This window comes from Panthera tigris, chromosome A3 (genome assembly GCF_018350195.1).
Source record: "Panthera tigris isolate Pti1 chromosome A3, P.tigris_Pti1_mat1.1, whole genome shotgun sequence".
NCBI lineage: Eukaryota > Metazoa > Chordata > Mammalia > Carnivora > Felidae > Panthera > Panthera tigris.
The window spans coordinates 13,866,876-13,890,947 of record NC_056662.1 but is presented as its reverse complement, the minus strand read 5'-3'; the positions used below and the strand labels follow the sequence as shown (position 1 = coordinate 13,890,947).

The window sequence follows — 24,072 nt, the reverse complement described above, 5'->3', positions numbered from 1 at the left end:
TCCCAGGCACTGGGCTAAGCAAGCCCTCGACCTGCATTAGCTCCTTCCAGTCTCACCACTGCCCGTGGCCCTGTCTGGAGACGAAGGATCGTGTGGTGATCAGGCCGTGGACACTGGGTTAAATCCCGGTTCTTCCTGTTACTATCTGCGGGAACTTCACCCTCTGGACCTCCCTCTTCAGCTGCAAAACGGGGGTGACAGTAGAACCCACCTCACGGGTCGTCGACAGCACCAGATGCACACAGACACGACCAGCACCTGGAACACGGGCTCTCGGACTTTTCTGACTGCGTGGCACAGTGAGAAGTCCATGTTCCATCCGACCGAGGACCGCGTATGGACGTGTACGTGTGTGTGAATACGAATGTGTATGCATCGTGTGTGTCTAAAATAGGTTTCACAAAGCGATGCCCACCCATATTACCACGATGCGTCCTGTTACATTCCATCCTGTTCTATTTCGCCCTCAAATGAGGCAGGTCACGATGCACTAGATCAATTTCGCTCACAACCCATTGTTTGCAAAATACTAGTTTCGAACAAGGTTTGGCAAACGAAAGCTCATCATCCAATTAACTGCCGTCTTTGTAAGCCCCGTTTTACAGAGGGGGGAAACCGAGGCCCAGAGAGGTGTTGTGGCTTGCCCCTGACCTTGCAGCTGGAATGTGGCAGAGCTTGGACCCCAACCCAGCATCTCTGACTGCTAAATTAGTGTTCTTGGGTCAAGGTTGCCCACTGGTGGCTCACATTTAAAACTTGAGAGATTTAATTCAAGATCTACTTCTCTCCAGAAACAGCGGAGGATTATGCCAATCCTGAGCCTGCGTGCACACGTGGTCAGCCGGAGCCGCCCCGCAGCTTCCCCTTTTCACTGCGGCTCCTCGCCAGGCTCGCTGTTGAGCACAGTCCCCGCCACACCCTGTTGTCTCCCCACCACACCATTTACCATCACACATGGCAGCTGTTTTTTTTTTTCCATAGTGAAGAGATGCTTTTCTATCAAAAGAGGATACGTAAAGGAAATTCCCTTCTGCAAAGCGAAGGGATGCCGGGACTCAGTTGTACAAGCTGTCTAGAACCCAGCTGACCTGGCCTTGGACCGGGCCAGGGGGGCAATGGTTTTCCATTAATATCGCTCCCCGACGAGAGCCCTGGGCCAGAGGGCAAAGCCAAGGGTTTGATCCCAGGCCGCGACTCTGGGTGAGAAAGGACTCGTTCAGGTTCAACCATGGCTCCTCCTTGTGCTGAACCTTCCCGAATCGAGAGGCTGGAAAGCTGAAAACTTCTGCAGGCTCCCTTACAGCCAGGGGTCTGGAGCACCGAAGGGTCCACAGAGCAGTTGCGTTCACAAGAGACGTGCATTTGGTACCGCGTAAGTGTGTCAGTGGGAGAGAAGGGAGGCCGCACCCAGGGCATCCAGCCAGCAGGTGCAGGCCAGAGCAAAGCTGGCGCCCGGCAGGACCCAGGAGCTGGGCAGCTGCTACCAGATGGACAGCGATGCTTCCCGATCCTGCGGGAGGAGCGGCCCGGCTCCTCACCGCCCACCCCGTGGCCAGTCCCTCAGCGCGGCAGCCTCAGTCCTCCCTGCGATCCTGCAGACACTCATGTGTCGCATCCAACCAGGGAAGCAGCCAGATTTGGCCCAGGGGTTTGGGGTAAGAAATGTATTATGGGAGTTCGACCTTCTACAGGGGTCAGAGGAGTTCAGGAAGTGAAATTCTGAAAAGTGGCACCTGGAATCACCAGTGAGGCATGTCCGGCCACCAAAGTGAGTCTGCGGAGAGGCTCCGGAAGAGAAACCGATTGGGGACGCTTGGCCTCTGCAGCCAAGCACCCGGGGTGGGCCAGATGTCAGAAACGAGACCTGGGCGCAGCGCGGAGGACAGCAGCGACACGCCGGAGCCCGAGGGCACACCTGCACCTGTCACCACCTGTAGCCACGGCGACCTTGCAAGAGAAGAGACGGCTGCTCCCCTTCCGCCTTCAAAATCTCACCCAAGTTCCTCTTTTGGTCAATTCTAACTCCGCACCCTTCAAAGAAAGGGATTCTGGGAAACGTAGTTCCAGCCCCACCAGCTTGACTCAAGTCGCACTACGGACGGGTTTGCTCATGAAACCCTCGCGCTCTACCTGGCTGGGTGAATTCTGCTCTCACAACTGACCTGACAGAGACTGCGGGCAATTCTGCGGTGGCGGCTATCGATGCTTTTGTCAACCCAAGGCCTTTTGTTTGCACAATTTCCTACCTTAGGAGCCTGCGGCCGAAGCCACCTGAACCTCACCTTCCCGGCCTTCCTTGCAGTTGCAACGGAAGCATGTGACCTAGACTCAACCAATCAGATACAGCCAGCTGCAGACTCAGCCAATCAAATACCCTCCAAATGGTATTTGCATTTAGAGCCAGGGCAACCTGGGTTTACCCGATCCAGATGACGAAGCCATGGAATTCTGCAAAGTGCATTGAGAAGTGCGGGATGCAATCTAGCAAGGAGGCAAATGGGACATGCCCCGTGCCACTGGGGACAGTTGTGATGTCTGGGCCCAGTGACAGTGACGGGAACGTCCTGCCATGTAACCTGGACGTTGTTTGTGGCTGTGCAATCTCCTAGCCAGTCTCTCTGGCCCTCCCTCCTGGAGATCTGTGAATCACATAATGCCCTTTTATAAACTCCTTTCCTGCTCAGATTACGTAGAGTGTTGTTTGCAACTAAAAACCTGACCACATTTAGGGGCGCCTGGGTGGCTCAGTCAGTTAAGCGTCTGACTCTTGGTTTTGACTCAGGTCATGATCTCATGGTTCATGAGTTCGAGCCCCACATCAGGCTCTGTGTTGACAGCTCAAAGCCTGGAGCCTGCTTCGGATTCTGTGTCTCCCTCTCTCTCTGCCTCGACCCCATTCACACTCTCGCTCTCTCTCTCTCTCTCTCTCTCTCTCAAAAATAAATAAATGTTAAATACAACAACAACCCAACGCCCTGAACCCTTGAGTCTCAGTTTCCCAAGCTGCACTTAGGAGCAGAACAATCCCCACCTCGTGGACAGTTGAGGGGAGTCAGGGAAAGGGGGCCCAGAAGGCATTTTGTAAACTGACCACGGTGTCCCAGACACTGGGGCAGTTTCATTCGATGGGTCACAGTGCTCATTCGGGAAGCAGGTGGTCCAGTTTGAACCCTGGCTCTGGCACTAACCTGCTATGTGACTGTGGGCAAGTCGCATTCCCCGTCCTGCCCCATGGAGTGATCAGAAGACCTAAAGATTACAGCACAGGAAACCTCAGCTCAGGGCTCAGCATGGGGGCGGGGGGGGGGGGGGGTGAGCCCGCCCCAGTGATGCTGGAGGGTACATGGGTGATCTTTGCTTCCCTGGATTAAAGAAAGTAAATAGGGGCGCCTGGGTGGCTCAGTCGGTTAAGCGGCCGACTTCGGCTCAGGTCATGATCTCGCGGTCCGTGAGTTCCAGTCCCGCGTCGGGCTCTGTGCTGACAGCTCAGAGCCTGGAGCCTGCTTCCGATTCTGTGTCTCCCTCTCTCTGACCCTCCCCTGTTCATGCTCTGTCTCTCTCTGTCTCAAAAGTAAATAAAACGTTAAAAAAAAAAAAAAAAGTAAATAATAATGTCGATGGTGTCCTGATGTGCCCTGGTATGAAAGTTGAAGTCTGGAAAACATTTCTATGTTTGAAACACAACTCTGATTAATGCCACTCAATTGTAAATTTAAAAACGGTTAAATGGGCAGGAGGCGCCCGCGTGGCTCAGTCAGTTCCGCGTCTGACTCCGGATTTCAGCTCAGGTCGTGATCTCACAAACCGTGAGATCAGGCCCCGTGCTGGGCTCTGCACTGACATCAGGGACGGGGCCTGCGTGAGATTCTCGTCTCCCTCTCTCTCTGCCCCTCCCCCACTTGTGCCTGTGTGTGCACTCTGTCAAAAATAAACATTTTTTTAAGTGGTTAAAAGGGCAACGTTTGCTGTATTTTACAACTTTTTTTAAAGAAATCAATAATGTACTATACCAAAAATCATTGAATTACACACTTCAAGTGGGTAGACCGTACGGTATGTGAATTGCAACTCAATAAAGCTGTTAAACCGCCCACATGGCTTCCCATCCCTTTTGCAGCACGGTGCAAACCCCAACTTCTCTCCCTGTCTCCCTCTCTGAGCTCATCGCCCCCCGCCCCCACCTGGGATCCCTCCATTCTGGCCTCCCTGGCCGGCCTTCCCTCCCCGCAAGAGGCCGGGTCCCCGCCTCAGGCCTCTTGCGTGCCTTCTTCCTTCTGCCCGGGATGTTAGCAGCTCTCGGCTCTGCCGCGCCTTCCGATCACTGAGCAGCCTTCCGTGACAGACGCCCAAGCCCCACCTCCGGGAGTGGGAGGTCGTTATTCCGGGATAGCAGGTAGGGTCTCACCAGTCACCGATTTCACATCTTGTTGGGTGCTTCTAATGATCTGCCAGCATTAACGACCGCTGCCCTCGTCGTCACGGCTCGGTACCCCTCCTTCAGGTTTCTGCTCGCCGTCCAGCTCCCTGGGGGGGCCGTGCCCAATCACACCCTGCCTCCCTTACTCACCTGATGCAACACCGTCCCGCCTAGGACTGCATCCTATGCCTATTTGCTTCCCGTGGAGAGTGTCAGAGGGAGGAGCAGAGAGGCCGTTCAGTGCTGTGTCCTCAGTGCTTAGTTCATGCGGCGTCCGGGGAAGCAGCTGTCACCCGAATGAACTTTGGCCCAGCTTCTCTCTGTCCCCGGTGGTCCAGCTCGGGCTCTGTGGGGCTGCAGTTCTAGGCGGCGGCCACCAGGTGGCGAGAGTGCCCAATCGCGTTCCAGGCCGCGGCAGCAGGCCCTGCCCCCACGCCAGGCCACTGGTCAAAGTAGCGAGGGCCATGGCCCTGGCCGTGGCCGTGGCGGACCCAACTGTGTCCTCCTTCTTCTCCTTTGTAGATTCAAAGTCATCGGGCATCGGCAGACACTCGACCGGGACCAAAGCCAGAGAGGAAGGCCCTGCAGCCCTGTCCTCCCAAGTCCTCCTCCTCTCGCCTAGCCACTCACAGACCCTCTGGTGCAGCCTCGGGGACCCCGGGGCCACTGTTTGGGGACCGAGGACCCGTGCACTGGAGGCTGTGACATGCACGGTCTTCTTACAACCCAGGGTCACGTGTCCACAGGGGAACAAAGGGGCGCCAGACCTGAGCCTTAGGGAGCAAAGCCCGAGGCCTCAGGTTAAGTAGAAAAGGAAAACAACACAGCAGGTCGGGGGTCAGGTGCTGCCCCGTTTCTGTTCCAAAAGGAAGGAAACCTGCCTCCCCGCGAGGGTCCGTAAATACAGACTGAGGGATGCGGAGGAGGGGGCCCTGGGAGAGCCATCGAGGCTGGGAGCACACCCGTGGCTTTTCAAATTTGAGGCATGGACCTAGCTCCATAAATAGCAAATTCAACATTTTTTTAAAGGCACCGGTTTCTCTACCGCTGAGTAAGCCACGTTATCCTCTGGTGTCTCTCCTCTCTGGGAGGCTGCAGCGGCGACCGCTGGGGGCAGGGTCCGGGGGCCGAGGTGTCCCTGCTCAAATGTCACCCCAACTCTAGGAGCTCTGTAGCCTTCCAAGCTCTCGGGACACAGCAGTGACCGGATCAGCCTTCCCCTCACAGAGCTCACGTTTGAGTGGGAAGTCATAAATATGTATGAACTTTGCTCAAGGACATGAAAACCAGGAAGAGACAGAGGATAATGGGGGGAGGGGAGTGGCTGCTTCAAGAGGTGACGTCTGAAAGCTGATGCCAGCGACAGAGGGTGTGCCAGGCCAAGGGCACAGCAAGTGCAAGGGCCCCGGGGGCCGAGGCTGGAGCCGGCTTGCTGGAGCTAAAAAAAAAAAAAACGGGGCGACAGTGCGGTCCTGCTCACAGCCTCCGCCTCTTCCCCTAAAGGGGGCTGTGTCCCCCGCCCCTCTGTGGACTTCAAATGAGAAGGGAGGTGCCCATCCGTGCCCAATGAAAGGAAGCCGAACAAATTTTTAACTCAAAAAAAGACAATGCCCGTTTACTGGAAAGAGCACTTTAATAGGAGTCCAATTAGAGTCTTTCACCAGCTCCATGGCCTTGAGCTACCTTTTTTTTAATACTTATTTTGAAAGAGAGAGAAACAGAGAGAGATACTAAGGGCAAGGAAGGGAGGGGCAGAGAGAGAGAGAGAGAGAGAGAATCCCAAGCGGGCTCCGCATTGTCAACGCAGCGCCCGATACGGAGCTCGAACTCACCAACTGACCTGAGCTGAAATCAAGAGTCAGGCGCCTAACCAACTGAGCCGCCCAGGAGCCCCTGAGCTAGTTACTTCTTTGGGCCTATTTCTAGACAAACCCATGGCGGGTGACATTAGGATGGTGAACAGCCCCTTCTGGCTTGGCTTACACCACACGAGCGCGGTGGGCCACAGACCCCGGGACATCCGGTGCCCTCTACACCGAAGGAGCAGCCACGCCCCCACCTTGCGGCTCATCAGCCACGCGAAGCTCACAGCGTCTTCGTACCCACTGGTCCCCGTCTGGGACGCTCACCCAAACTCATCTTCCCGCAGCCAAGCTCTTCGTTCTGACCTGGGGTCAAAGGTCACCTCCAAAGACAAGCCCCAGAACAGTCCCAGTGAGAGCAGCCACCTGTCGGCCCTCGGTCCTTTGAACATATCCCCATCGTGTTCCTTCCACAGCAGTGGTCAGCGCACGGCCTGCGGCTTGACTCCAGCCCATTCCCTGCTTTGGTACGGCCCGTGAGCTGAGAATGGGTTTACATTTTTAAATGGTTGAACAAGAAACATCTTGTGACCCAGGACAGTTAAATGACCGGGGTGTCCCTGAGCAGAGCGGGGGGGGGTCACACGTTCCCCAGGGAGCTGGCCTAAGCTCAGGCCTGCCATCCAAGCCACAGAAAGACCATCGCCTCCCCTCTCGCTGTCTTGCTAAGACTGGTCAGGGTTTCCCCCTTGTTTCTCGGTCTCTGTCAGTAAATTCCAAGGAGCCGGGGCTTCCCGGGAAAAACGCCCACCGGGGGCCCTTCACTTCCAGTGTGCCCGCCGCCCGTGGGGATCCTTCCTGTGCTCTCACGGCCCCGACTCCTGTGCTGGGGCGTGCGAATCGGACACGGCCATCCCGACCGAATGGAAAACTGCGAAGTTGAGGACGACCGAGCCATTTTTCCAAAACAGTTTAATTAAAAAAAGGTGAAGAATCTGAAAAAACCGGGGGGAGGGGTGGAACCCAAAAAAGCACACCGTGGGAGTGCACTGGCTCAGTCACAAAGAAACGCCGTCATCGAAAAAGATATTTAAGTTTAATACAAATTTTATACAAAGAAAATGTGAAAAAATACTTCCATATGCTAAAAGCAATTAGGCTTCGCAAATAAGGCCAGCTAGGCTATTTTTTTTTTTTTTGACACCTGCAATTCACAAATGTTCTTTCTCTCTTTTTCTTCTATACTCTCTTTTTAGTTCTTCTCTAATATGTATGGGGAACTAGCTGGAAACTGTACAATTCACATCCTCTTATCAACAATGAAGAGAAAGTAAACAGGACTAAAATATACAACAGAATGTACTGGAATGATACCGTACAGTTAATTTTCTCATATACATACATCACCTTTTTGCTTTGTTCAATGCGTTTTGTTCGACACAACATACAAAATGGTACTACCGTATACGTAGTGTGACATGTGACAGGGAGTGTGGCCGGCGTCTGGCATTCTCTCCCACTGCCTTTGTTTCATGCTTACATAAAAACGTAAAATCCCATCGTATAAATAATACATACATGCTTCATCCCGGACTCCCATGTCCTCTGCGTGCATCCTGCCTTTGAGTTTCTCACTTCCAAGAGGCACAGCATCTCTTACCAAGTATGTGTGAGTGTGTGTAAAAGGAACCACAAAGCAAAGAAAAGACTTCTCTTTGTTCCAGAGCTTAGGACGCCTAACACTTTCTCTGCTCTCTTCGGCTGAGCTGAGCGGGGCTTGCTTCTTCTGTGTATCTTCTGTAAACAAGGACCTGATTTCTTCCCTTTTCGAGTAGTCATTGCTGAAATCACACAAAATAAACTAGCTTCTCCCTGTCCTTCGGGGCCAGAGAGCTTGCATTTTATAACACAGTAACGTAGTATTGGAAAGGGGCCAATGGCTTGACGTGACGTGCCCACGACGGCACAGATCCTGTGCCGAAAACTCCTGATTCCAATGTGCTGCATACAGACGTATGAATGAAAACGGCTCACTTTCCCCCGGGGCGTCCAAGGACGAGGGCCTGTGTGCCACGGCGATCCTGGGGCCTAGTCACCATGCCACAGGGACAGCCGGGCTGACCAACCATCCCTCCTCCTCCAACGTCAAAACATTCCTTTTGTGGTTGGGTGTTTCTTGTTTTTTTAATCGTTTTTCTTTTTCTTTCTTCTTTTTTTTTTTTTTTTTATAAGTTAAAGTCAATACAAATATAAAAAGGGGAAGGTACTCTAGGTTCAATGACATCCACAAATTGTACATTATTTACATCTAAAGCATAGATTTCGTGTGGGTCAAACAGTCCTCAGTCAATGCTAATGCCGGACGCACTGTAGTGTGGGCTGCCCTCCGAGTCGAGGGCCAAGGCCAAGTCGGGGTGTCTGGAATTCTCAAGTCTGAAGGAGGCTCTCCTGTCTCAGGTTTCCTTGCCGCTTCCTGTTGCCCTGGTGTCTGGTTTCTTCTTCCTCCACGGGGTGGGTGGCTTGTGTCGCGACTTGTCCCTAGTCCCAGAAGGTGTCCAGCCGAGACTCTTTCGGGAGGAGGCTCTTCGAACTGGCACTGGCGTTGTGCTCGGAGCGTGTGGATCCTCGCTTCTCGTCGCTGCTGCCCCAGCAACTAGACTTACTGCCCCGGGAATGGTCTGTGGAGGAGAAGCAACAAGAAGCGACGTTGAGCCTTCCCGCCACCTCCACCGCAGCAGAGCCACCCGGCCCCCTGCCCTGCGGCTCCCCTCCGGGCGGCCTCCCGCCGCCTCCCAGCGCGCGTGGGTCTCTAGAGCACAACTGTACGGCCGGTTAGACAAACACAAGGGCACCACATCACAGAGGATCGAGATGGGTGATGAGGGCACCGAGGTGCCCAGGGAGGCACCTCTCACGCGGTACCTGGAACCACAGACCTGCGGACATGACAGAAGGACACCAAGCACTCAGGTGCTTCTGTGTCCACGCCGGCTGCTGGAAAAAGGCACCAAAATGTGGCGATATTTTTCCTTCCTCATATCAGAATTTCTTCGGTCAATTTACAGACAACTCGAAAAGCAGACCTATAACCAAACCACCTAAGGCAGAGGATCACAGAGGAAGAGGAGGAGGAGGAGGAGGAGGGGGAGGAGGGAGAGGCCAGAATGGTTATGTCTGGCTGGACACACATACACCCACGGACTCCCATCAGGGACAGGCTGCAGGGTCCCTGGAGGATACAGAACCAGAGTTAAGACCCAGGACAGCTTCGAGGACGCATGACCACAAAAAGCTCAACAGTGGCTGAGAAGATCCGAGGCAGGTGAAGGAAGAGGCAGAGGAGGGAGTCCGTAAGCTGCCACGCAGCTCAGCTCAGGCCAGCACGGGTGACGGCAAGGGACCCGTCAGCGTGCCAAGGCCCCATCAAGCCTGGGATCATCTGCCAAGTTCAGAGAGGCTGGGACGAAATTTTGTTTTTAAATTTCTGGAGGTGGGATGGTAACATTCAAAGAAGCCAACGGTCAAGCTCGGGGACAGAATGAGAGTGAGAAAGGGACCAGATCAGAGCCGGGGAATGCCATTTCTTACCGCCTGGCACCAAGGAACGTGTACACTTAGTCATGTGTTCCTGTTTTGGAAGACAAGTGGCAAAGAGAGAGAAAAGTCTCCAAAGTGATGTGTTCATTCAGGAGACTTCTCTTTGGCCATTTGCATCAGTGACCAAAAGGGGGCAGTATTCTGGCAGGCAGTCCTGAATCCACCTCCTCTTCCTGGTTCTTCCCTACCCGTGAAGCCTACGCAGATGGTTCTTCTCGAAGGTCTCTGGGAAGCAGTGCGCTCGGTCATCGTCCAACAAGACAAAAATCCCACAACGGTGCAGTCAGGTGAAGGCAGACACCGGGCCTGAGCTCAGCACGGCACCTGCACCACGGACCGGGCCGGCCACCGGCCACGGGACCTGGGCCCTCACGCAGACGGGACAAGGGGCACTGGCTGGTTCGGCCAATCACCGCAGGGGAGAATCGGGACCTCTATGGACAAGGCCAAGGCTGATCCCTTCCACGAAGCACACCGTACACTCTGGCTCTCGTCTCCTACCGCGGTTTTCAGCGGCCACGAGAGGCCCAGCTGAGAAGAGCGGAGGCCAGAGCGAGACGCGCCGCTCACAAGGACAGCAGAAAACAAGACGACGACGACGCACGCACAGCCCGAGGCTTCCGCGGGTCCCGGCCGCGTCGGTGAGGCAGGGCCGTACTTCCCCTTCTGGGCTGGGTAGCCGGGGCATGGCCGGGGCGCGGGCGGGTTGCTTGCCCCACAGCTGCCGTGGGCTGAAGAGACACGGCCCGGGCAGCCTCGGTGTCCGTCAGGGAGCTCAGGTCGCCACAAGCCAGGCACCTGCTACCCACTCAGCACCGTTAGCCCTGTTCTCTCCGCGCCACTCTCCGACCCGACGCCCTCACAGCGACGAGGGCTTCTTGTCCTAATGGGCATTTTTAAACCACGAAAGGGGGGGGGGGGGTCACTGGACGCAGCGCTGCATTACAGGCAGGAAGCGAGGTACCCAATGGCACAAAAGCAACTCTATAGGCCACAGTCTTCAGCATGTTGGAAACGCAATTCTCAGAACCACCAGCTCTGCCAACAGCCTAATCCGACCAGCAAAACCAGAGGTGCGAGAACCACACTAAGGCGGGAAACAGCACCCAAGGAATCCGGATTCTTTTGGGGGAATGAAAACTCTACCGTAGCCAAGCCTGACGGAGGACAAGGCCGGGAGGGGAGGGCAAGGAAGGTGCCGCGGTGAGGACTGAGCAAGGGGCTACAGATGACGTATCGAGTGACCAACGTCCTCGGCCACGATGATGGGACCGCAATAAATAACATCTGGAAATGAAGAGCCAGAAATTAGTGATATGAAAGGAGTTTCAATAAAATAAGGGGCACGGTGAAGAGCTTGGTGGGGAAATCGCGAAAGGTATGACAAGAGAAGGAAACAGGAACTGCAGGAGAGAGCACAGCCGTGCCACAACGGAACCGTCATCATGGCACTCGGCGGGCCGGGCAACGCACAGCACGCTCAGGATGGCGGGCGCCCGGGCTGAAGTTCTCCGGCTTGGCCCACTACCGAGCGTGGGGCGGTTAAGGGTCAGAATGCCCTGTTCTCAACCTCAAGGAAGGGAAGTCACAGCGAAGCAGAGGGCGGTCTCAACACGGTCACGGGGGGGGGGGGGGGGGGGGCGCCGAGAGAGGGGTCCACAGTCGCTGTCGCTAGTGCTCAAATCCAGAACTAAAGCATGAGTGTTGTCCTTGACCCATGGAACCTCCAGAGCACAGAAATGGTGACATCCTTCATTTGGGAGGAAGGGGAGAAGAGCGGTCATCAGTGACCCCAACCCTCACCTTCATAAACCAGAAGTCAGCAAGCAAGGTCTAAAACTAACGCTCAGAAATAGGAGCACAGGGAAATACGTTATTTGTAAGGAAGGAGGGAAGTACCAGAGACATCACTGGGGACAGGGCCTAGGAACTGTCTCTGTACTATAACTATACGCATGTTTTACTTCGAAATCTTAAAACTATTATTTATTTGGGGGGGGGTGCCCACAGAGAGAGAGAGAGAGAGAGAGAGAGAATCCCAAGCAGACTCCACGTTCTCAGCACAGAGCCCGACGTGAGGCTTGAACTCAGAAACCATGAGATCGTGACCTGAGCTGGAATGGAGTCAGATGCTTACCCGACTGAGCCACCCAGGCGCCCCTAAAATCTTAAAAGACAAGCAAATAGCAAGGAAGCACGTACCCCCACGGAACCTTTCTCCCGCCCCCAGACTCCTCACCACACCCTCCCGGCACCAGTAGGCACGGAGAACCCCGGGGTGTCCAAAGCCCTCTTTCCTCCACAAGGTTTCGTCTGCACGGTCACCAACATCAGGAGCTGGCGGAAGTTAGACGTACGAGGAGTTCGAAGAGGACAGCGAACGAGTCAGCGTTTCTGCTCTGACACAAGTACCGGCTTGGGTGAGAAACAGAGCAAGGGGGAAGACAGAGGACACCGTCCTGACTGGGCCCCGGGCACCTCCGTCTCCCTCCTGCTCACTCTGGGCTGTCGTGGCAACACTTCCTGGAAAACGCTCCCTCTCCTCCAGTTTCGGCTAATATGCCTTCCGTCCCGCCTCGTCCCGACTCCGAAACGCGGACGCCTCCTGAGTGCGGTCCCGGACGCACCTCTTCCTTTCGCCAAGACCCGTAGAGAAGGTCCCTCCTGCTGAGGACACCCTGGGATTCTAACCTTGTCTCTTTGCGAGACAAGGTCTCAAAACACCATTTAGAATTTAAAAGGTCCGCGGTTATTCAGGGCTTAGGGCTCGGTGGTGACCGGACCGAGCGAGTCTTACGGAAACGTCTGCCTGGGCTGGGGAAGGAGGCAGGGCAGCCTGGAGGCCGTGCCGTTCGTTCAATATGGTGGCCACTAGCTCCGCGATGCTATTTAAATAAAGTAACATAAAATGTTAAATTCTATTCCTCAGTTACGTCAGCCACAGTTCAAGGGTCCGACAGCCATGTGTGCAGGCGACTACCACAGGGAACGGGGCGGATACAGAACCACGCCATCATTGCAGAATGTTCTGGGGGACAGCACCGCTCTAGGGGCAAGGAAAGAAGGATGGAGGCACCATCAAGGTGTCAAGGAAAGGGTGTCAAGGAAAGAAGCTGGAGGCACAGGAGGATATTTAAATGCCTAAGGAAGGAAGCAGCTGAACACGACATCTGGCTACGACAGAGGCTGGATACGGAAAGGCCGGCGAGGCTGGAGGAAGGCGTGAAGGAGGCCTGGGTGCTGGAAGGGGAGGCAGGGCCTGGCTGTGCTCCCCGGAAGGAACAGGCAATGCCACGTGCTGTCAGTGACATTGGAGGGATGGGCTGGGAGGTCTGAAACAGAGAACTGCGGAAGCTGCCCTTGTGGAGAGTGCAAACAGAGGCTGAAACGCAACGAATTTGGTAAGATGACCAGGCAGATGGAAATGTGTGCTTCTGAGGTCAGCGGTCAAGATCAGCGTGTGTGGTGGAATGAGTGTGTCCCGAGCGATCTTCTCTGGCTGAGCTCCAATGCTGGCTGCAGGGGAGTTAAGAGATAGATGGCTGGGGTCTGAGCAAGGCAAGGTTTTGCCAAATGGACATGTGGAGAAAACCAGAAGGTGTGGGAGACTGGGTTCCATTAGCGAGGGTGCTGCTGGGATGAGCCGTGGAAACCAAGCTGGGGAAGGAGGGAGGTGAGGAAAGGAAACAGTTAGTAGATCTGGAAGCTGGGGCAGTGGGGAGAAGCCACATCTACAGCCCTGACTTTCCCCAGGCATCGGTGCCTTATTAGCTGAGCCACACAAAACGGCCAACTGTTTTTGACTCACGATTTCCTAGGGGTCAACTTAAGTATTCCCAATGCAGCGGGTGAGAGCACGTGTGGGGTCAGAGAATTCTGGACTGAAGTCCAGGCTCCAGTAGTTAAGTCACTGAATTACTTGTGCATGTAACTTAACTTCTCTGGGCCTCAACGTCCTCTAGTCTGCATAATGGGAACAGTAACTTCTCTCACCGAAGTTGGGAATAAACACAATGAAGTGTCCAACCGCTTCATGCTCTTCTCCTAAGCACCCATTAAATGCTCTTCTGACTTCCCTTAAAGCTCCAGAAGACAGGGGCGCCTGGGTGGCTCAGTCGGTTGAGCGTCCGACTTCGGCTCAGGTCATAATCTCGTGGTCCGTGAGTTCGAGCCCCGTGTCGGGCTCTGTGCTGACCGCTCAGAGCCTGGAGCCTGTTTCGGATGCTGTGTCTCCCTCTCTCTCTGACCCTCCCTCGTTCATGCTCTGTCTCTCTCTGTCTCAAAAATAAACGTTAAAAAAATTAAAAAAAAAAAAAAAAAAAAAAAAGCTCCAGAAGACAGGAGTTGTCTGCCTTGTTCACCCCTAAATCCTCAGCCCTAGCACAGGACCTGGTCCCAGAGACACTCAACAAACTCTCACATGCCTCCAACCCTCTGCGAAAAGCCTAGCGCCATGCATCCTCCAAGAACCTAAAGCGGAATTCAGGATGTTGCCCTCCCTCCCTTCCCCGATCCCGCCCCCTCCCTGTTCCCTCCCCCCATCCTGTCACCGAGGGACTCCTCCAAGATTATTTTCTCTGCCTCCACCCAACCAGTACCAAGTCACCAACATCTTCTGCCCCTGGGCTAGGGAATACCTCCTCACCGAGAAGTGCAATAGGGCAGATCTCCCAGCCAGCGTCCCGTCTGCAGTCCCCCTGGATGAGACAGATTCCATACTGCCCGCCACCCTCCATGCTTATCCCACCTCGCAGCTCAAAACCTCAACAGCGCCCCCTGTCGGAAGCCATGGTCCCCCTACCCTGGGCCTCGCTCACACCACCTGGGCAATTCTGACCCGTCCACAACCCTCCTACAGCCTGCGTATTCCAGGTTTTTACTCTAAACTCATTTTAAACTTCAATAAAAAAGGAATTGTATATTGCTACCTAGATCGCGGGCAGAAAATCCATAACCCTCACCACAGGTAGAGGGCAGCTCTACAAACAAACATAATGAAAACCAAACCGTAGTCTTAACGTCCAGGTAAGTCTTTGCGAAAAGGAGAAACTAGAAAACATCAAAGAGATGTGCAAGGCACCTTAGCGCTAAACTGAACTGTTCTCAGAGATTTAGTCAGGGGGCTGAAGGCAAGGGAGAGGGAGGTTTTCAATAGGCGGTTCAATCGTATTTAATGCCAAGTTCTCATTCTCCCTCAAGTCAGCTCCTGCTACTCCCTCTTAGCCCCGCCCTCCATCTGAATCCCAGTCTCCAGCCCCCTGGGGAAACCGTCCCCACCTATGCAAACAAAGGACATCAACTTCTTCCTTGGCGCACTTAATACAGAGACAGGAAATAAAATTTTCGGCTTTCCGCTTAAGGGAATCATCCAAAGGAGAAAAAGATCCTGGAGCTAAGGGACCTTCAAGTAAGCAAATTGTCCTCAACGGGGGCACCCTCTTTGAACCCTCTGGAATCACCCAAAACTCGGAAGGATGCAGGAAAATGACCCTTTGGGCGAGAACAGAGGGTAGCTCAAACCCCACGTAAGAGGAAAAACTAAAAATTTCAGTCTCAGAAAACAGCCCAAAACAGCCTACTGGGTTATTCCCCAAGAAGAAAGGTTTCTACAGAAACATCATCCACCTAAGAAGTTTCTTTTCCCTAAAGGCTCAAGTGCCCTCATCCACTAACTGCGGATGCTGGGACCTCAGGAACAGAGTTCCAGGTGGTTTAATTTACTGTGGTCATTTCCCTGAGGGCGGAAGAAATGCCCGAGCTACATGCACACCTCTACCCCACCCCAGGTCAGCAACAGAACCCTCTTTTATGTGGGACCCCCATAAATAAAACAAATGGAGGTAAATACTGATCAGTTTGGAGGGTGCCTGAAAGCTACCTTGCCCAGCCACTCCCTCGCCCCCCCCACAATGACCTGCCCGGGGCACCCCCAAAGATCCCTAAGGATCCACAGTGGTTGGAAAACCACTGCCATAAACCCTTAAAGATCTCCCTGAGAAAATGGCTTCCCCTCTGCCCGTGAGGAATGTGAGAGCACCGTTCACCCACCAGGGGGCAACATACCAGAGCCTTGGTTGGAGCCTAAGAGAATGGAGGAGGGCGTCTCCCTGGAGCCAGAAAGGTCGAGGGTCTAAAAATACAAAAAGAGAGAGATGGACACAAGGCACGGGGGCCAATGTAGCCCCCCAGGGAAGCCCAGGGATCCATGGGGGTGCTCATCACTGCCCCCAAGGCACCTTTGTGCCCTCTGCCTGGTATGCTCAGGCAGGGGAGGCCAGGTCGGCTGGGGTGGCCCTACACCTGTGCTCTGTCTCCCAGAATGAAGAGGGTGGAACACAGCAATGGGGTGCGCCCTTACTCAACTCTACAGCCTTAGCTTCTAGAACATTCACTGTGCCCTCAACTTCCTTCACTGACCTACCTACCGTCCAGATTTGTGCCACATCCAAAAAGGAGGTATATTACTTCAAAACTATGTCAGCTCGCTTTCGTTTCACATTAACCTCTTACCAGGCTATATTGTCAATGAAATCAAAGGGTTTTGATGGCATAAGAACTTAATTCTTCTCCTAAGACACACTGAAATAAATACATGATGACTACGCATGTAAAACATGATCAATGTGCCACCGAAAATACCTTCTGCAGACGACCCATGTTGCATATGCCACACACTGGGAAGTAGGGGGTGCGACCTTTCCTGGCCAATATGGCGGCTACTATCACCGTGTGACTGCTTGTATTTGAATTAATTAAATAAAATTTCAAAGTGCGAGAGTCTCTGCTCACACCAACTCCGGTCCAAGGGCTCAACAGCCACATGTGGCTAGTGGATACCATACTGGGCAGAGCAGACACAGAACACTCCCATCATCACAGAAGGTTCTACTGGACAACACTGTGATAAGCTTTGAGAGTCCCCAGAGAGCAGCTGCCGAATCACACGAATGTCAACTCGGGCTCCGCGTCACTCTGTCCCTGCTCGCATGCCCACTGGTGAAAAGGAGGCCTGCTAAGCCTGTCACCCCCACCAGCAGTCTGACTGCCCCATCTTGAAGACAGACCTCCCACAACATGGGACTTGCAGAGGAGACAGGCATGGGGACAGGTCCTGAGACGCCACCTGGCCCTAAGTGTTGGTGTCACTGGCCAAAGGCGAGCAGCTTACTCACCGAGCCGCTGTCCTTGCTTTTCTCCGTGGAAGGCTCCTTGTCTTTCGAGGTGCTGGCGGCATCCGTAGGGGCCGCCTGTGTGCCAGAAGACTTGTTTAGTGTTTCTGTGTTTACCTCGGCGTCTGCTTCTTGCTGAGGAGCAGTAGCTGGAGGGGAATGGAAGAGAAAAGCCACGTATAAGCTGAGGGCCACGGCTTCCAGAACCACAGGAAGCCGCGCACTGCACGAGGCCACGCCATCGCTTGGAACAACTCTGACCCGACCGCTGTCTGTAACAGAGGTACCTCTGCTCAGCCCCACCCAGAAGAACAGGCCCAAAGTGGCCAGGACTCCAAAGTTTTCCAGAAGCTGAAATTCCAGACATTGTGCGAAAATATGTGAATTTTTAGTAGTTCATTAATTCAAGTTTTGTTAAGTCATCCTAGACCCAAAAGCATGGCGGGAGAACAAATGAAGCCCGTCAGCAGAACCAGCCTGGAATTGGGATCTAGAATTACTCATTTCACAATTTCTAATTTTAGATCGATTTTATCCCCGTAGACTTCCTTCCTTCCGAGGCAGGGCTGGGAAACCCATGTGAAAAACGACACGATGGCAAAGACAGAGTCTCTGGAGATGCTAGGAGCTTGGACAAACTGAAAAAGAGCATTTGAGAGGAATTTCAGAAGGACGGACATTATAATGCCACAAAGAAAGGAAAACTGAAGGACATTTTGGCCATCTTGTCATAACAACAACAATGGGTCATCAGACACATTACAGAACGTAGGAGAATTTAACTCTACCGCTAGAAGAGACTTAAAGTAGCCATTAGGCAGACATCTCCCTAAAGGACAAAGGACCCAACAACGTATAGTTCAATACTGCCTTTTTAAAATAACGAAATACACAAGACCTCTCTAGAGCGAGAGCTGGCAACCCAGTGCTACTTGTTTTTGTGAATAAAGTTTTACTGGAACAAAGCCTCGCCCACCACTTACACCTTGTCTATGATTGTCCTCTCCCTAAATCAGTACAGTAGAGCAGCTTCAACAAATCGTAAAATATTTATTCTCTGGACCTTCACAGAAAGCATTTGCCAACTCCAGGCCGCTGGAGTGCTTCTCAATCGTGGTCACCTATCACCTTCCAATTTTTGCCAGTGTGAAAAACACACTGCCTTGTCGTATTATTCATGTATTTTTTTTTTTAACGTTTTATTTATTTTTGAGAGAGAGTGAGACAGAGAGTGAGCAGGGGAGCGGCAGAGAGAGGGAGACACAGAATCTGAAGCAGGCTCCAGGCTCCGAGCTGTCAGCACAGAACCTGATGCGGGGCTCCATCTCGCGAACAGTGAGATCATGACCCGAGCTGAAATCGGACACTTAACCGCCTGAGCCACCCAGGTGCCCCTATTTATGTAATTTTAAATTAAATTCTTCAAAATGGAAAGTAATAAACTAATAAAGCTAATACTATTTGTCAGAAATACAAGCTAACTGTAAAAAACTCTTGATTTCGGCTCAGGTCATGATCTCGCCGGGCGTGGGACGAGCCGGGAGTCGGGCTCTGTGTTGACAGCATGAAACCTGCTTGGGAGTCTCTCTCCCTGCCCCTCCACCGCTCGTGCACGCAAACATATTCTCTCTCTCAAAATAAACCCACTTAAAAAAAATAATTAAAGAGCAGGATTTCTCAGTATCAGTACGACTGACATTTAGGGCCAGATCATTCTTCGGCCCGGGGGCGGGAGGGGGGCCCGTCTGGCGCACCGCGCGGGGTTCGGCGGCAGCATCCCTGGCCTCTGCCCTCCGGGGGCCGGCGGCCCGCCCCTCGGTCAGGATGACCACACACGTCTGTGGTCCCTGCCGGCGTCTCGGGGTGGGGACCGAAATCACCGCACCGAGAACCACTGCCACATGAAACGACAGTCCGGGCAAGTAACAGAAGGAGGCCCCACGTTCACAACAGCCGTGCCTCAAGCGTCCGCCGGGCGCGCGCACGCTGCCCGCTCGTGCGTGACGGTCACGGTCGTCCGGCGAGACCGGCCAGGGCCCGGGCAGGCCGCGCGTGGCCGTACCTGACTGCGTACAGGACTTCATGTGCTCGGGCCAGTGGGCCTGCTGGCAGGGGTAGTCGCAGTAGCTGGTGTTCCAACAGCAGTAGAAGATGGCCTCCTTCTTGCAGTTGGCGCACCACTGCTTCTTCTTGGTCTCGTCCACCGCCTGCTGCTTCTCCAGCTCCAGCTGCTTCTTCACCTCGGCGATGAGCCGGTCCCGCTCCTGCTCCAGGCTCTGCCGCATCTCCGCCATGGTCAGCTCTGACGGGCGAGGGGAGAGGACATGGGCTGCATCACTAGTCCCCCCACCCCCCGCCCGGGGCTTGGAGACTTTCACACCAGATCGGAAAGGGAGTCCAGGACGGGGATTCCAACAGACACGGGTGCGGGTCCTGGCTCGGAGGGGGCTCAGCTGTGCAACACCCGCCCCCCCCCCAACAGGCGAGTAACCTAGCCTCGCCGAGCCCCAGTTATCTGCATCTGCAAAACGAGAGTTCGTCACGTGATCAGACAGAGCTGCGCGGTGAGAGAGAACGCCAGGTGCCTAGCACGCAGGGAGCCGGAGCCCCACGGGGATCCTGGGGGAAGTCGTCAAATAAACCCGTGACCCAATTTCCACGAAGCCCACTCTGAGTTTTGTCACCAGCATGGACTTTTCTAGCAACCAAATACTATAAGGCACCTCGTGTTACACCCTGGATCAACTCACTTCACCTTCATACTAATCCTGGGAGACCAGCTCTAACCAGACCGTTCCTTTCGGGGGCGCCCAGGCGGCTCAGTCGCCAAGTGTCGGGCTCTTGCTTGCGACTCAGGTCATGATCTCATGGTTCCTGAGTTGGAGCCCCATGTGGGGATCCCTGCTTGGGATTCCTCACCCCTGCCCCCCCCCACTCTCTCCAAAATAAATAAATAAGCTTTAAAAAAAAAAAAAAAAACCCTTTCATAGATGAGGAAACTGAGGCATACAGCCAATAAGGGCACAGCTGGCACTAGAGCTCAGACACACTTTCTATTCGGTGAGCTCAGTGGCCATGGAGTAAATCTACCAGACAGGGTGTTATGACTCGCTCTGACCGATCAACTACCAAAGTGCTCAGTCCGCTGGGGCTTCTCTAATTTCACTTCAGATAGGAAAGTTCCCATGCCATTCACCCTGGGGCGGGGGTGGCCTGCACACCAAAAGAAAAGTAAATGATCCCGCTAAAATTCGTTAAGATTCTCTTACTGAAAATTACAAACAAAAACAAAACAACAAGCACACATGCACTCGTCTAAAAAAAACACCAGGAAAAGAAAATTACCCCCTTGCACTTGTGTTAGACGCCAGCTTTCTGTCCCTTTAACTAGAAGCCTGCAGACCATGGGCACGTTCTGGCCAGCCCGCAGGTACTTTTTTTTTTTTTTTTTCCAAACATGCAGCTAATTATTTAAAAATGGAGAGATTCTGGGGCGTCTGGGCGGCTCAGTGGGTTGAGCGTCCGACTTCGGCTCAGGTCATGATCTCGCGGTTTGTGAGTTTGAGCCCCAAAAGTCGGGCTCTGTGCTGACAGCTCAGAGCCCGGAGCCTGCTTCGGATTCTGGGTCTCCCTCTCTCTCTGCCCCTCCCCCCTTGTGCTCTGTCTCTCTCTGTCTCTCAAAAATAAATAAATGTAAAAAAAAAAAAATTTTTTTTAATGGAGAGATTCTGCATAAAAGTAACAAGCAGCCACAACACCCAAGTAAACTTCCTGCGTGGCAACAAGCAGAGAAGCAGAGGGCTCCCTCCTCCCAAGGGCGGCCTCGTAAGGTAAGTTTGCGATGCACGATTTCAACGTGTGTCACCTGTGACAGGGGGCACACCTGGGCTTGCCCCCGTGACGAGGGAGACACGGCGGCCTCCAGCATTCTGGCTCTGAGGCTGACACTACATGAGGGTCTCAAGGGAAGTGCTCTACCTTTGGGGGGAAAGCCTTTCACAACAGGGACACACAACGATAGGCCGGAAACAGCACTCAGTCTGCACCAACCAGCAAAGTAGCTTTCTCCGCAGTGCGGGCCACACACCAAGTGTTTGAGAATCTGTGAAAATGCCCAATATTCCGTGCTTCGGAGGGAAGGTCTGGACCCAGAGTGCCCACGCCCGAATCGCAGCTGTGTAACTCTGAGCAACTTCCTCAACATGTCTGTGCCCCACTTGCTTTTACCTAAAAACGGGGATAACAGAGCTCTTCACCAGAAGGGTTTCCGTGAGAATTTGGATCCGTGGCAAAGTACTTAAAACGGTTGCTGAGTCAGAGCTCAGTAAACAGGAACAGCTACGGCTGTTGCTGCTGCTACTCCCGCTACTGATGTTGGTTATTTTGAAAAGAAAAGAAGAAGGAACCCACCCCCCCAACACCTGCTCTTACACCTCGTGTCCACGGGTTAGACTCTCCAGGGTTCCGTGGTCTCCCCGGCAGCGGGACATCACATCCCCAAGCCTACTTTTGACTCCATTCACGCCAGCACCCGCCTCCAGAGCTGCGGGGAAGTTCACACCCAAAAGCGCCCTCGGCGCAGGCCAGCTCACCAGGACTTACCCAAGTTGTGCTTCATTTCCGAGAGCTCCTGTTGGTGCAGCCACTGCAGCTTCTCGATCTCGATCCTCAGCCTGCGAATCTGGAATGAGGGAGAGTGAGACTCTTAGAAGGCGTGTCTGGATGGCGTTCACCGACAGGGCTCACCGGCTGAAGAGTCAACGCCACGCAGTCAAGTGAGGCATAAGCAGCTGGACGCTGCAGGCCAGAGAGGTGGGCACCAGTGGGTTATCCCAAATTCAAGAGGAACTCTGCCTCCGAAAACGAAATGCAGCTGACCCTTGAACAACGTGGGAGCGGGAGCCGGGGCATCCACAGGCCACGCCGTCAAAAAGTCTACACGTAACCTTGGACTCTCCAAAAACTTAACAGCCTACTGTTGACCAGGAAGCCTTCCCCAAAAACATAAACAGCTGAACACAGATGTTGTGTATATTAGATAATGTATTCTTACCATTGGTAAGTTCGAGAAAAGAAAATGTTAAGAAAATCACAAGGTAGGGGCGCCTGGGTGGCTCAGTCGGTTAAGCGTCCGACTTCAGCTCAGGTCACGATCTCGCGGTCCATGAGTTGGAGCCCCGCATCGGGCTCTGGGCTGATGGCTCAGAGCCTGGAGCCTGCTTCTGATTCTGTGTCTCCCTCTCTCTCTGCCCCTCCCCCGTTCATGCTCTGTCTCTCTCTGTCTCAAAAATAAATAAACGTTAAAAAAAAATTTTTTTTTTTAAATAAAATAAAAAAAAAAAAGAAGAAAATCACAAGGTAGAGAAAATGCATTTTACGGTACTATACTATATAAAAACTCCACATAAAATGGACAAGCACAGTTCAAACCCGCTTTTCAAGGGTCAACTATAGAAGTTGTCTGTCTTTTCCAAGAAATCCCGGCTCCAGAAAAAGCCACTTAAAGTAAAAACAAGGCGGGAGGACAGTGCCTTGCCGGCTTAGTTGCTAGAGCATCCAACTTCTGATCTTGGGGTTGTAAGTTCAAGTCCCATGTTGAGCACAGAGTTTACTTTAAAAATGAATGAATGAATAAAGTAAAAACAAGGAACAGATTTTCATAATAAATAAAAAAAATAATAACAAATAAATGAAAGGCTTGATTAGAACTTTGGTCCTTGGGAATGCAAGCTGGTGCAGCGACTCTGGAAAACAGTATGGAGGTTCCTCAAAAAACTAAAAATAGAACTACCCTACAACCCAGCAATTGTACTACTAGGCATTTATCCAAGGGATACAGGTGTGCTGTTTTGAAGGGACACATGCACCCCCATGTTTATAGCAGCACTATCAACAATAGCCAAAGGATGGAGAGAGTCCAAATGTCCATCGATGGGCGAATGGATAAAGAAGATGCGGTGTGTATACACACACACACACTGGAGTATTACTCGGCAACCAAAAAGAATGAAATCTTGCCATTTGCAACTACGCGGATAGAACTGGAGGGTATTATGCCAAGCGAAATTAGTAAGAGAGAGACAAGTATCATATGACTTCACTCATATGAGGACTTTAAGAGACAAAACAGATGAGCGTAAGGGAAGGAAAACAAAAATAATATAAAAACAGGGAGGGGTGACAAAACAGAAGAGACTCATAAATATGGAGAACAAACTGAGGGTTACGGGAGGGGTTGTGGGAGGGGGGATGGGCTGAATGGGTCAGGGGCACCAAGGAATCTACTGAAATCATTGTTGCACTATGTGCTAACTAATTTGGATGTAAATTTTAAAAAATTAAAAAAAAAATTTGGTCTTAAAAAAGTGAAACTAAAGCAAATAAAGTTAGCAGTGTTTGATCTCTTACCTAACATTTTTTTTAAATTTTTTTTAACGTTTATTTATTTTTGAGACAGAGAGAGACAGAGCATGAACAGGGGAGGGGCAGAGAGAGAGGGAGACACAGAATCGGAAACAGGCTCCAGGCTCTGAGCTGTCAGCACAGAGCCCGACGCGGGGCTCGAACTCACGGACCGCGAGATCGTGACCTGAGCCGAAGTTGGACGCTTAACCGACGGAGCCACCCAGGCGCCCCTCTTACCTAACATTGTAGATGGAATCTACAGTTATTCACCTGAAACTCCAAAGCCTAACATCTCTGGAAACCAAAGGGTAATTTTGGAGGGAGGAGTTAAATTCATTTGGAGGGGAAAAATAAACTCCGCCTGAACACGGGCCCTATTTACAGTGTTTGATAACCACAGTGGCTCTCCACCACGGTGACTTTGTCCTCCCCGCTCCCTCCACGACACTGCAAGATCTGCAGACTTCTGAGGCTGTCACAATGGAGGGGTGCTACTGCCAATAGGGTAGAAGCCAGGGACCTGCCAAGCACCCTACGATGGACAAGACAGACCCCGTAACAGAGAATCATCTGGCACAAATGTCAGAAGTGCCGAGGTGGAGAAACCCTAATTTGTGTGAACAAGCATATTTCACAGCAGAAATGTTGTACTGTTTGGGGCGGATAGCTGCATATTACCTTT

The 24,072-nt window shown here is 52.8% G+C and overlaps 1 protein-coding gene across 17 annotated transcripts in view; it reads right to left on the bottom strand.

Moving 5' to 3' along the window:
* Positions 1-7,296: 7,296 nt before the first annotated feature.
* The window catches only part of ZMYND8 (zinc finger MYND-type containing 8), a 135,328-nt gene continuing 118,552 nt past the window's right edge, over positions 7,297-24,072 (bottom strand). For 14 of the 17 annotated variants that reach the window (XM_042980240.1, XM_042980237.1, XM_042980229.1 and 11 more), the window contains 5 exons: positions 21,588-21,666; positions 19,048-19,287; positions 16,989-17,134; positions 15,880-15,946; positions 8,667-8,897 (listed from right to left, as the gene is read on the bottom strand). In XM_042980240.1, coding sequence (XP_042836174.1) covers positions 8,758-8,897; positions 15,880-15,946; positions 16,989-17,134; positions 19,048-19,287; positions 21,588-21,666 — 672 coding nt within the window. In that variant the 3' untranslated portion in view covers positions 8,667-8,757. Of the gene's footprint in view, positions 8,898-15,879; positions 15,947-16,988; positions 17,135-19,047; positions 19,288-21,587; positions 21,667-24,072 lie in introns of all 17 variants that reach the window. The other 3 variants (XM_042980239.1, XM_042980228.1, XM_042980242.1) reach the window with 1 other exon arrangement.